Below are 13,700 nucleotides of genomic sequence, written 5' to 3'. Positions count from 1 at the left end.
CACAGCATCTGAGTTAAGACTAAAGAAAAAGGGCTGGTGCAGCTCAGCCCTGTAATCATAGCTACTCAGAAGGCTGAGACTGGAAGGCAAATAGTGAGACTCCCATCTCAACCAATAAAAACTGGCATAGTGGCATATGTCTGTCATCCCAGGTACATAGGAATTGTAAATAAGAGGATCACAGTCATGGCTGAACTGGGCATAAATGCGAGACCCTATTACAAAAATAATAAGAATAATAATTAATAATGATGATAAAATAACCAAAACAAAAAGGGCTGGAGGCATGGCTTAAGTGGTAGAAAGTATGTGACCTTGAGTTCAAACCCCAGTGCCTCCAATAAAAAAACAAAATGACTAAAAAAACACAAGTGAGCCATGAGGCTGGGGAGGGTAACCACAGAGAGGAACATGAAGTGCCAGGTCTTAAGGAGGGGTGTGCTGCCATGATGTAGAAACAGCAAAGAGGCTGCTGTGACTGGAACAGACTGAGGTGCCTTTTATGAAATGAGGCCAGACAGGGTGGTGGGAGTCAGAACCACTGGGTAGTATCAGCCATTGCCACAGTCTTGACTTGGACACTGAGTGAAGTGGAAGACACTGGATGGTCTGAGGAGAAGCAGGACGCATGCAATTTATGTTCTGATCACTCTAAGAATCAACTGAGGGAAACAAGGCCACTGTGGTAACCAGATGGGACTTAATATTGACGTGGGCCAGGTGGTCATGAAGACACAGAGGTGCATTCTGAAATCTGACAAGGTTTGCTGGTGGAATAGAAATGGGGGGAAGGGGTGAGAAATAGAGTAGTCAAGGATGATTCAGTCTTCAACTGTATCTCCAATGCTTTATTTCACTTTTAAATAATCTGCATCAAAATGTTAGCATCTGTTGAAAGAAGGAGTAGGGCAATGAGTGTCTATATATATATTATCTTGTGCCCTTTCTGAAATACAATGGATGACAAAATGGACTAAGGACATCAGATGGTGACTGAGGATTTTCTTTAGGAAAAGAGAATATGGATTAGGATTGACTACTCTGTGCCCCAGGATAATTAAAACATATCTGTACCTCCTAAATTACAGTAACAATTTGTATGTCTATTAACAGTTGACCTAATGAAGACACGTCAAAGTGCTAAAATAAACCATTTACTTCAGCCTTTGCCCTGACATTTCACAACAGAAAGGATTCTCCTGAGTCAGGTGCCAGTGGCTCAAACTTGTAATCCTAGCTACTTGGGGTGGGGGGGGGGGCGTGCTAAGATTGGAAGGATTGCACTTCAAGGCCAGCCTGGGCAAAACGTTACTGAGATTCCATCTCAATGGGAAAAAAGTTAGTCGTGGTGGTTTGCACCTGTCATCCCAGTGATGAAGGAAGCATAAACTAGGATTGTGGCCCAGGCTAACCAGGGCAAAAAGCAAGACCGTATCTCCAAAATAACCAGAGCAAAAAAGACTTGGGTATGGCTCAAATGGTACAGTACCTGCCTAGAAAATGCAAAGCCCTGGGTTCAAACCCCAATACTGCCAAATAATAAAATAAAATAAAAGAGCTCCTCCCAGGTGGAACTCTTCCCACTTAAGTCTAAGTTTACAAACAGTCTCTGATACTTAATGCCACAAAGATTAAGGAAATAAATTAAATATAGTAAGTCATGGTTGATGTCCTGTATACCTTTTGGATGAATTTATTTATCTATGCGTTTCTATCAATTTTCATAGTATCTATAATATTTGCGTATCATTTATTGAGTTTAAGCTAATGGGATAAAACCTGCAAGGTTCTATGATTTGCTTAACAAGAAAACACACAGAAAGCTACTGAAAAATTCATATCTTGTTTCTAAGGTCTTGGGGCAAAATTTTTCTCATTTTTTAAAACAGGAGTAGAGTCAAAATGCACTGAGACATCTATGTTCTTCACATTCTCTCTCCAATGACACCAGGTGACCTTTGTTTCATCAGCTGCTTCCTGCTAATATCCTTTCAGGACCAGTCAACACATCAATGCTAGCAGTATTTACAGTTTGTAAAGAAATCTCAATACACTATATTCCTGGAAAACGTATGAAATTACCTGGCAGTGTGTATAATAAACCTTACATATTTTGAGATATAAACCTTAGAATTCAAGTTTAATACAAAAAACTAACAAAAAAAGACTTCTCCTTTCATACAGTAATAAAGCAAGGAGTGGTGTTTGAGAAATTCCACAGCAAGATTCCCACCCCTGGGGCTGAGATAAGGCATGTAATGAACTCCCTCCAAAGAAAACCACCAAACCACACTACAAAAACCACCACGTCTAGAATCTTAGTCATTTTTAATTACAAAAATAAACACATTGCACTCTCATAAGATGGAAAGGGAGACCAATAAATAAAGCCACATCTGAGTTACCATCATCAACACTTGGAAGATTATTCCCTAGAATTGTAATTCACCGAATGCTTTAACATCAAGACTGTGTTGACAGTCACAGTCCAACAAGGCCCCCAAAACTCACCAAAAGGCATGAGAAGGATGGATTTTTTTGGAGAGACAAGGAGAAAGTGGGAATGGCAGGAAAGTGTGGATATGGTTATGCAGAAAAAATAAAGCATCTGATTTGGGGTCATAAGACTGGTTTTAAATCAACTTCTGCCTCAGGATTTCGAGTATCATTTAACACAAGTGAGCCTCAATTTCCCCAGGTAGAAAATGACTGAAGTTAAAACAAGAGGATAATCTCTAAGATTCCTTTCAGTTACTGAAAAAAAAAAGCCTACTTTTAAATGTATATACTTATTTTTACATAGATAAAACATGTATTTATATCAAAAAATTTAAAACAAGATAAAAATAATAGTCATCCCTTAGTATCTGGGGATTGAATCCATACCCCCATACCCAAATCCACAGGTGCTCAAGTATCTTATATAAAATGGCATATATTTGCCTAGAACCTACACGCATCCTGATGTAAGCTTTCAATCTCCTCTAGATTATCTCTAATACCCCATCTATATTCCACACCGTTGTGCCCACCTGCTCTCTCACAGCAAAGTCTGGATCTTTGTTTCTCTACACTCATCAAACTGAGTGCTTCTTTTCTTTCTACTTGAACTTCTACCTCATCTGATAGACACATAGCACGTCAACATGATTTTTACCATATTTCTTTCACTATGATGAGTTTGCCTATGAGCCACTGTGTTTCCTTTATTGTATATTGGTCTATTCATATTCCTTATTTATCTTTCTATAAGCTGACAGTCTTTTTCTTACTGGTTTATAGGTAAAAAATTCTACTATCTCAAGGACATAGACACATGAGCACCGGCAACCCCTGCAGATGACTGTAACTCTTGAGCTAGTGATATTTATCACTCCTTGAATGCTTTAAGGGTTTAAAAAGTTACCGTTGAGATTTTCTTATTGGCAGGCACTAATGATTTGCTCAATATCCTACAAATAACCTATCATATCCATGAAGAAACATTCTCTTCCTTCAAGATTTTCCAAAAGGCATGGATGGAACAGTAAACAGGCTGCATGAAAATAATTTTACCTCTTCAAAAATAACAAATATTTGGGGTGATAGAGGAAAAAATGGGATTGTAGATAATTATTAGGTATGAAAAGCTTAAGATATAAAAATATTTAACTTTGTTAATATATGTGTGCAACTCCTCCCCCTACATGTTTCCATGTTTAATATAAAAGGAGTTTAATACCACAAAATTACAAGTATCTAAATAGGCACACATTTATTTTCCTAGCAAATATTCAACTATATCAACAATCTATTTTCATATAGTTCATAGATATGAATTTAAAAACTTTTATGACAGTGACAGCTGTGAAGCCTCTGCCACAATTGGACTGATAAGCAGCCAAAACGCTGATATGAATATTTTTCCCTTTTGAATTTTTAAGTAACTCCAATTACATACAAGAAATGTGCAAAATCTAACCAAGAAGCATTTTAGTTATCTAGAAAAAGTTTTCCCTCAATGACATGGGCCCCATCCCATACATATCTTATTGCAGAAATTAGAAGGAACAAAGATGGCCCTAGGAACACTCAAACTTGGTGGGTGAGCAGAAAAGGCCTTCCTACCAATAGATCGTGGGTAACAACAAACCTGTGCAATCATATTAAAGAATTGCAAAAATACTTAGACTTTTATCATTTCTTAGATTCTTCAGGGTGCCTAGAGACTAGTAGAGATGTTCCTATTGATGGTCTGAAAATGGAAGCACAATGAACTAGCTCAGGTCACAAGACTGGTGAGTAACAAAATGGAAACACATACAGAGTGCCCATGGACTGGAGTCCTTTCCGTCATCAGGCAGAGACCCAGAGGCCAGGAAGCACGATCCATGGGACCCTGGGCACATTACACAAACTCTATGTGACTAAGTTTCCCATAGCATTATTTTGAGAACTAAAAGAGTTACATCCATAACACAATGACAGGTCAATGGTGTTACATGAAAACTCACTGTAGTGTCAAAAGACCGTGTGCCGTGATGACTCAACTTTAATCTGAAAAGTCAACAGGTGAAATAGAAACAGGAAAAAGCATGTCCTCCACAGGACAAGTATGGGGGAGAAATGAAGACAGAAGCTCAGCTATAGAGAAGCTAGGCACAGCACAAACAAATGATGCACACAGCACAGGCCAGTCTTATGCAGAAGAATATCCTAACTGAAGAGCTCAGTACAAAGGTTACCACAAAAGCCCCTTTAATTTATATTAAAGTCAGTTAAAGTCTACCCCCCCATAAGCTTATTTTTCTAATGTTTTTCCAATTTTTTTCTTCTGCTGTTCCCTTTATTTTCATTTGACTGTTATCATCCCTATATAAACTTTAGACCTGTAGGGAACAACAAACCACGTTACTGAACAACAAGGGTGTTACTTATTAAGCATGTGATTCTCGGATTACAATCTAAAATGACTTTAATGTACCCTGGCTCCCAAGTGAATTGTGGTAATGCCTTATGGCATCAAATTGCTAGATACCTGAGAGCAACAGGACCCTGGGGAAAATCTGACCTGCTAGAAATAAAACCTAAAGAAATGCATTATTAGCATTTTGTTGCATTTCTAAAGCCACTTTCAGACATTTTCAAGCCTTTAACCTTAATCACTTGACAACAATGCTGCCTTTATCACTATAAAACAGAAGCACAGCTACCAATAACACAGTAACTGGTAGAAGAAGAGAGGTAGACAGAAATGGGCTAAGAAGCCAGCATCACACACCTCACCTCCCAGGGGACAGGGCTGTAGTTGACACCTTCATCAAGCTAACTAAGAAAAACACACTACTTCATTCATCTCAGGTCCTCACAACACAGGGTTCTCCAGCCGAACAAAAATGACAGCAAGGCACCATCCTAAATCACTCGAATTCCGCAAGTTTTCACAGAACACCAACCTTTAGGAGGAGTGAGACTGACTCCATTTTTAAGGCACCACTGTACTGGCAATATTCCCAAAGAATCCGCATGGCACAGCATTGAGAGTTTACTAGGTTCTGGTCTTAGGTCATCAATAGTCACTTGAAAAAAATGATTGTTAAAAACCTGAAAGAAGAAAAATATAAACCCAAAGTTAATTCCTCAGTATTACATACATAATACTGGCAGAGGTTCTAAAGACAGTCAATATAGTTCATCAAATTGGATGATTTGGAACACAAATCAGCCTTTCAATGCATATCACTAAATTAGTCCAGTAGCTAAAAAGGTAGAATTGATCATTATGGTCATGTTAACAAAAAGATAAGCAAACAATAAGAATACACAGAAGACAGAAAATTTAAAAACAAAATCAAAGAGTCAAGAGAAGTAAACCAATGGCAATAGATAGAAGAAAAATAAACTAATGAAATAAGGCAAATAAACTCCAAATTAGACAAAAGCTAAGATGGACAATGGAAGGCCACCAGTGGTTCCCCAGTGTCTACAGAGGGCCCCATACTCCTCCCACCAGTCATTTGAAGCCCTCCAAGATCTGGAGTGGGAGACTGCTAGCCTCATCCCACATCACACGTCTCCAAATAGCCCCTTCTGTACCCCAAGAGGAGACCAAGAAGTCATTCCTGTGACAGCTGGCCTTCCTCAGTGTTCTCACAGACTACACACCAGGACTACCTTGAACTACCTTGCAAGTGCAGTTTTGACTCACTACATTCTCAGGTGCATCACAGATGCCAAGGGCACTGGTCTGGCTGGAAGAATGGGCCCCTGCTCTGTGCTTGTAAAGCACAGCGCAAACCTCTGTACTGAAAATCTTCCTTCCTCTGTGTACTGATAACACACCTGTCTCCACCTATGGATCATGTGTTCTTTGAGGACAGTGGCCTCTGTTATTCATCAAAGTATTTCCACATGCATAGAAAATGTTTTGTTGGCAGTAGTCGACAAACATCCAGGGAAGATAAGAAGCATCAAGGATGAAAAAGGAACAAGGCAAGTTGATAAACCAAGCAGAAGGCAAAAATCAGATGGTCCTCAGTGCCTAATGTAAAGAACCATGCAGGTAAAACATGCCAGAAAAAAAATTAACCTTCCTAACTCAGCAGACATAAACCTTTCTTAGGAAACCTTAACATTTTACTAAGCTATGACATCCAGCTTCTACATTTATGAAGTATTTTCTGGAATCGATCTACTTCAACATTAAGGAGAAGGAGAATTTTCTGTACTTCTATATCTACATTTCAGCAAATAGTTTTGCCCAAGGTTTGTCTTTGAAAGTTGACTATAAGGAGTAAAGGGTCAAACGTGCCCAGACTTCCAACCACATTTAAAATTGCATCCTCCCTCCACCCCCGATGCTCCATTAGTCCCCTCCTGTTGTACGTTCTCTCCTTAGCATTTGACATGAAATACACTATATTTATTTGCTCTATTTTGCTTATTGTATCTCCCTCTCCATTAAAATGTAAACCCTGTAATAACAGGGACTTTGTCTATGTCTCACTGTCTGGAACAATCTGTGAATGCACAGTAATTTGCAAAATTCTGTGATCTCTTCTATCACACACATACACACATACTGCACATGCTAAAAACTAAGTCATACTGGTGGCAGCTTATCTAAGTGGCATGGGACCCTGTACTGGCACTGAACTCCACTAAAATGCATGTTCATGTGGGCACGCTTCAGAGGAAAAGCTTAGTACATTTCATCAGACCCATCCATCAGAGTTCATGTCAAGAGTCACTGCTTTAGGCTCCAGCCAGTCCAGAGCCCACAGGTCTCAGAACTGAAGCTCAAAGCAGTTAAACTCAACCAATTTGTCTCAGAACTGGTACTAATAGAAATAGAAACAGAACTAGAAATGAATAGAGCCTCTGACCTCAAATTACAGCATCTTTTTTCTAGCCAATACAAGACATTTCACTTACACAGATGACGTTATTGTTATGACCATCGTCATCTGTCAATCTCACTGGTGTGGAACACCAAAAACAAAATCCTACTGTACTTCTAAAGATTTGCCACTTAATACTGCATCCACTACATGCTTGTGTGGATTTGTGTCTATTTGTTTTAAGATTATTTCTTCAACAGTTGTGCCACAACGAAAAACCCCAAGAGGGAAAAAGAAAATTCCCATTGTGATAAGTAAAGACAGCACAGTGTGCTGTATTCTCAAGACAACATTCTAAACCTCTTCCCAGTGCTTAGTGAAATTCATTTAATTATAAATATCTTCTACAATAAGAACATTCCAATTTCTCACTGCATAAAGAGGATCCTGGAATCTGGGGAGGGGCCTCCTCTGGTTCTAAGAGACAGAAGCACATTCTAACTCATGCATATGCAACAGGTGGGCAGTAAGAGAAGAGGCTATCTATGAAATAGAAAGGCTTAAGTATTTTATCTTCGGTGCAAAAGGCAAGAAAAAATAAAATGAAATCGTAGTTTAAAAATCATTGAAAGTAGTTCTCTATCCCCACAATAAGATCTCTTTAAAGAGAAAATTTATTGTGAAAAACCCAACATTGTCTTGAAAGTCTATCCAACTAAATAATGATATTTGAAACTAATTATTATTTGTATGCTCATTTTAACATTATACATCGAAATTACTTAAAGGTATAAAACTGTGAGAGAGGTAACTCCTGACAGGCACATCAACTCTGTTGAGTTTATTTTCTAAAGACCAAGGGAAACTGATATCATAGCCTTTCAGAATGAGGACAGTGAGCTCTGTACCGAGAAAAGTGGGCAGCTGACATTGCCACATCACCTGTTACTAGAACAAAGGAAAGTATGGCCAGATTTCAGAAAGGTGCAACTCTCCAGTCTTAGAGAAATTTGTGTCACGTACTATAAAACAGGAAAGAACCCACCAAACCACTTCCAACAGAAAGGTTTTTAATGATCAACAAGAGAACCTGAGTTTTAATCCCAAGGTTGCCAAAAAAAGTGTAAGTCCACATTTTTCTTTAAATAAATTGATTTAACAGTTACAAAAATAATTTATGTTCACTAAAGGAAAAACATTTAGAAAAGAAAATAGTACCTCATGATTATGGCCATTATATTTACATTATTACCAGTAAATTTCTCAAATTCTACCAAATCATAAGGGGGAAAAAAAAAGAAATCATGATTTAAATATATCAAACATACACCACTGCAAGACAAAATCTAGTCTGAGGAAAGAAATTTAAATTAATTGACTTTTGAATCTTTAATTGAGTTACTTGTCTGAAATGTACAAAAGGCCACTAGCTAACCCACACATTGGCTAAGAAGGCAATGTATGTCAATTTCTCCCGGCATTTCTAAGAGAATATTTAATTTTACCATAGGTGGTATCATGCAGAAGAGATGTTATAATCTTAAAAGACTACCAGAACATCATTAAAACACCTTTACCCAAAAAGGTAATTTCATTTTGAATCAGCAAATCTCTGAAGCATAACTTTTCCTTCAGTCAATGAAAGCAGATGAGCAAAGGAGACAGGAATCCTAGCTTATGGGGAGGTGAGAATTTGCTTTCCTCCAATTTCAGGGACTTTGTAAATATGAATAGATCATATTCACCACCATCCATGCATGAGGAACAACTTATTCTTGTAATGATTGTAACATGCAATTTTCCAGTAGACAACTGTGGGAAGAAGGAAACTCCATCCCGTACATTCCCAGAGGAGGCACCTGGCTAGACTCAGCGACCATTGGCAAGAAAAAGCTTAGTATACAAGCTTGCACTGGAGAGGCAGCAAGCTCCCTGTGGTGGTTTTGGTGTTGCTGTGTACCCTTGTGCAGTATATTTCATCTATTTGGCTCTGAGCTGAAAGACTTGTTTGTTTCACCCTGGGCGTCAGGGTAAAGGAGCAAAGAAGAAAACCCACCTTAGTCACAGATGCAGGACAGATGTGAAAGGGCTCACTCATATTTACTGTTTCTAGCTTCATCCCAACTGTGAAGAAATGGCTTCTCAAATCTGCATGATCCTGCAGGAAGAAAGAGGAAATACTGAAGGCGATGGCATTGTGAATTCACCATTCACATTGTGGAAGCTGTCCTGGAGCACTTTCTCAGGCAACTGAACGACAGCTGATGAAAATAATTAACGCTCCCCATTTCAAATCTCTAATTATTGTAAGATACTGTGGATTTAATTATCTTCTGCAGGCTAAATTGCTTTTCCAAGGGAGAGGCAAAAAGCCTTTGTGGCCATAGGTAAATGTACACTAAACAAAAAACCTCACATTACATTGCTTTGCTCTTCCTAGGTGCTCACCGCTGAAGTAATGGAGGCCATCAGTCAGTCATCTTAAACACAGCAGGGATATCTTCAAAAAACAGAAACATGGCCTCTTGCCACCAGAGTTCCATCACAGGGCATAGTATGCACTTTCTGAGTTATAGTCCGCCCCACCTCCTGTGCTCTTCACTGGTTTACTGTTAGTGATCCATGATCTTGGAGATGTGTGCACATGAGAATCCAAGGCCACCTTGTGCACAATCAGAATCTCACTCCTGCTCCATAAGAAGAGTGAAACCCCCTTTATAGTAAGTGTCTTGGCAGTTTTATAACCTGCTCATGGCAACCTGATATGTAAATACTGGGGCTTCCCTGTCTCCTCAAGAAAACAAATTTCAATATCCACTCCAGGTCTGCAGCAAAAGATGACGGTGGCTAGACTTTGGATGCCAGAATTTATCTTGCTGAAATGGAGGTCACCTCATAACTCATACTCTGTATAAGTAGTAGAGGATAAATAAATGTATTTGCAGTGTGTCCCTGAGGAAATAACAATTGCAAACAAATCTTGCTATACATCAATTGAGTGTGAAATAAAAAATATCTGGAGACCTACTGCTTTCTTTTATTTGCAAATCTAAGTGGGTTTTTAGTTAATTCAATGATGCCATTCTAGATCCAACTCTAAAGATCAGACAAAGCTCACTCAGCTGTGTCTGTTCCCCCTACCGTATCTGACAGGAGACCAGAGAAAAGGATCTGCATAAAAATTCTCCACTGGAGGGTGGGAGGAGAGGGGAGGTGGCCCAAATAATGTATACACATGTAAGTAAATGTAAAAACGATAAAATAAAATTTTAAAAAATTCTCCCCTGCACCCCTACTTTGCCAAAGGGACAGAATGTAAATGCCTATAAAACCACAAGGATCCTTTCACTTTTCATGTCCCCACAGCAGTCTGTAAAGGTCTCTGCTACACAAAGATGCACAATACATGTGATCTGAGAGAAGCCATTAGTGCCACATCCAAGGCTAGTGAGAGAAAGAAAGGATGCAGGCAAAGATGAGAAAAGTGAATCAAAGGATTTAACTCATTCTAATACTTTATTAATTCCTTAAGAACTTACAATCAACACTCTATAAAATTATATGCATAAGGAAAAGCACGAGGAAATATTTTTAGGTGCAGCCAATGACTTTCATTGTTGAAGCTAAACCTTCATAAATTCCTTAAGAACTTACAATCAACACTTTATGAAAAATATATACATGATGTGAGAGATGACTTTTAAAAGCACTTACTTTTAAAGATGACTGGGGAATCTGGGTCAGAAAAGGAAAATAATTAAAAGCAATAGTATAGGGAGTTAAGCATATTAACACAGAATGACAAAAGCAGGGCTATGAACTACAGGTGCTGGGGCATATGAACTAAATGCAAAATGACTAATTGACACTGGAACTAAAAGATCAAAAGTCAATGCTCCTGTCAGACATCAGTGTCCCAAATACCTACCAGTGGAAACTGAATTACATTAGTGCATTTTGCACAAAACCTTTATTCTGAAATTATAATATAACACTTTCTCTGAATGCACTCAAGAAGTTTAAGCCAAATGCAATAGTTTCTCCAAAATCCTTCTGCTTTCCTCTCTGCCATGGGATGTCCTTCCTTGCTGCTTAATCCCTCTCTCCGTGCACAGCTGCAAGGAAAAACCTACTTGAGATTGGCTCACCAACCACAGAAAATGGTCGCCTCTCTTTGAATGCCTTATCTCCAGAGCTCTCAGGCAAATTCCCATCTCTCACTTGTTTCAGCTGTAGTGAAGGCCAAACAGCAATCTGGACTTCTGGTCTACCCGTTGTCTTAACCCCTCAAACTTCAGCTTGTGTGTCCTCTCTGCCTCATATAATTTTGCTCCAACCTTTGCTCTCTGAGTACAGTCAACTTTCCAAGTAGAACTAACACACAACCCTAAGCCCTTTCTATATCCCAGGCTCTCAGTTTGACCTTGATCACTGACTTGAAGTCTTTAGCTAAGTCCACTATTCACTCTACACATCCAATGTGCCAAGTCCTAGCAGTAGGTCTCTCAATCACAGCTGCTGACGCTGTGCTGAAAAGCTCTGTGGCCTCAGGGACCCTGCACTAGGAGTTATCATGTCTGCTGTGTGCCGGAGACCAGGCAATGGCTGCTTGTCCTAAGAAATGAAGCATATGCTAAGCACTCCTCAGATAAGCTCTCCCCTCAGGGCTGTGGCCTGTGTTATAGGTGCTTATCACCCACGACTTCAAAGCACACTGCATCATCACTAGGTTAAGGAGGGATCATGTCATGTGTCATGTCATGTTTCCACCCATGTGCTCGTTTGTCAATCACTGAACTTTTCTCTTTGCTCATCCACAAAAATGAGCACAGATGTCAGAACCAAGTTTGGTTCATATGGTGAACAAAAGTTGAAAGGGCACATTAAAATGTTTTCAGCAATTTCAAAACAATGCTTAGGGAACACTACTCCAAGGATTTAGAAGCTGGTTTCCCCTTTGTCAGTCATGGCTCAGATCTCCTATACCTTTAACCTTTCTACTACACTTCAATTTTGTGGCAAATATATATATTTGATCTCTGTCCCCAATTCCTGGCATATAGCTCCTATATCCCTTGGAATTTCATGGTAACAAGAGCATCACTGGTGAGGGGGACGGGGCTCTCTTGGCAGGCCTCTAGACAGCTTTAGGATGAGGGCTTCTCACCAGAAAGATCAAGCCACAAATAAAGGATTGCAACATTTACCACCCCACACCCCTACCACTGTGGACGAAGAGGGGCTTGAGATTGAGTGAAGCACCAGTTGACAATTATTTAATCAACCATACTTGCATAACAAAGTCCCAGAAAAGCACTAAATGATGGGATTCAGAGAGCTTTTCAATTGTCGAACATATCCTTGTTCTGGAAGGATGGCATACTCCCAACTCCATGAGAACAGAAGCTGCTGCCCTTGGTATCCTTCCAGGTCTCTCACCAGGTACCTCTTTCATCTGGCTACTCATTTCTATCTTTTACAGTATCCTTCATAATAATCCAGTGATCATGAGTAAATGTTTTCTTGGAGATTAGTGAGCTATTCCTTGCAAATTATCAACTTCAAGGAAGGGGTCTTGGGAGCCCTCATGTATAGCCATCATAAAGGAGTTTGGGGGCCAAGTGGGGCATGCCTGTAATCCCAGCTATTCAGGAAGCAGAAGCAGGAAGAGCACTGTCTGAGGTCAGCCTGGGCAAAAGCTTGAGATCCTTTCTGAAAGACTAAAAACAAAATTCCTGGGACATGGCTCAAATGATAAAGAGCTGTGCAAAGCTGGAGTTTGCTTCCCAGTACTGGCAGCTCAGGACTTTGAGGCTGATGTCTAAAGTAGGGCAGGCTTGAGGGACTGGGAGCTTCACCTGTGAGATCTGTATTACATTGAGATAGCGAATGTCAGATATGAATGAAACTTCAGGACTCCTACTTGGTATCTAGAGATTTTCTAAATTGACCAGTGTTGAAAAAACCCACATGTAATATTAGAAATGTTGTAAGTTACAAATAACCAAAACTCTTACAGAAATGCATCTGGTTTTACTCCAAATGATGCAAAGCCCTTAAACCCTTTCCTAAAACACTGAAGAGAAGCCAGACAATTTGAAAGGTAGCAGCATCCAAATATAGGTATTTATAGTTTGACTTTGAATATATACAGGTATTTATACTATTAAACTTGAACTTTAAATTTCAGAAATGGATCTGGAAACTATAATGTACATTCTTAAAATTTCCAGCCCTTACTTCTACTTTCCTAAGATGACTTTTTAATCAGCATCCAAAGTAATAAGAAAAGAAAATCCTTCTATGATCATATAGAAATTCCACCAGTAAGTCAAAATCTTTAAGAAAGACACAAAATGATTAAGGGTTTGACTAAATCTG

The 13,700-nt window shown here is 39.2% G+C and overlaps 1 protein-coding gene across 8 annotated transcripts in view; it reads right to left on the bottom strand.

Moving 5' to 3' along the window:
* The window catches only part of Sfmbt2 (Scm like with four mbt domains 2), a 201,636-nt gene that overhangs the window by 71,639 nt on the left and 116,297 nt on the right, over positions 1-13,700 (bottom strand). For 7 of the 8 annotated variants that reach the window (XR_012442179.1, XM_074056710.1, XM_074056709.1 and 4 more), the window contains 2 exons: positions 9,376-9,477; positions 5,436-5,583 (listed from right to left, as the gene is read on the bottom strand). Coding sequence is in view for 6 of the 8 variants with exons in the window: in XM_074056710.1 (XP_073912811.1) it covers positions 5,436-5,583; positions 9,376-9,477 (250 nt within the window). In the remaining 2 variants the exon portion in view is untranslated. Of the gene's footprint in view, positions 1-5,435; positions 5,584-9,375; positions 9,478-13,700 lie in introns of those variants that run through there. The other variant, XR_012442180.1, reaches the window with a different exon arrangement.

The sequence above is a fragment of the Castor canadensis genome, chromosome 15 (assembly GCF_047511655.1).
Source record: "Castor canadensis chromosome 15, mCasCan1.hap1v2, whole genome shotgun sequence".
In the NCBI taxonomy this organism is placed as follows: domain Eukaryota; kingdom Metazoa; phylum Chordata; class Mammalia; order Rodentia; family Castoridae; genus Castor; species Castor canadensis.
The sequence above is the reverse complement of the archived record's forward strand: the minus strand, read 5'-3'. Positions and strand labels throughout refer to the sequence as shown.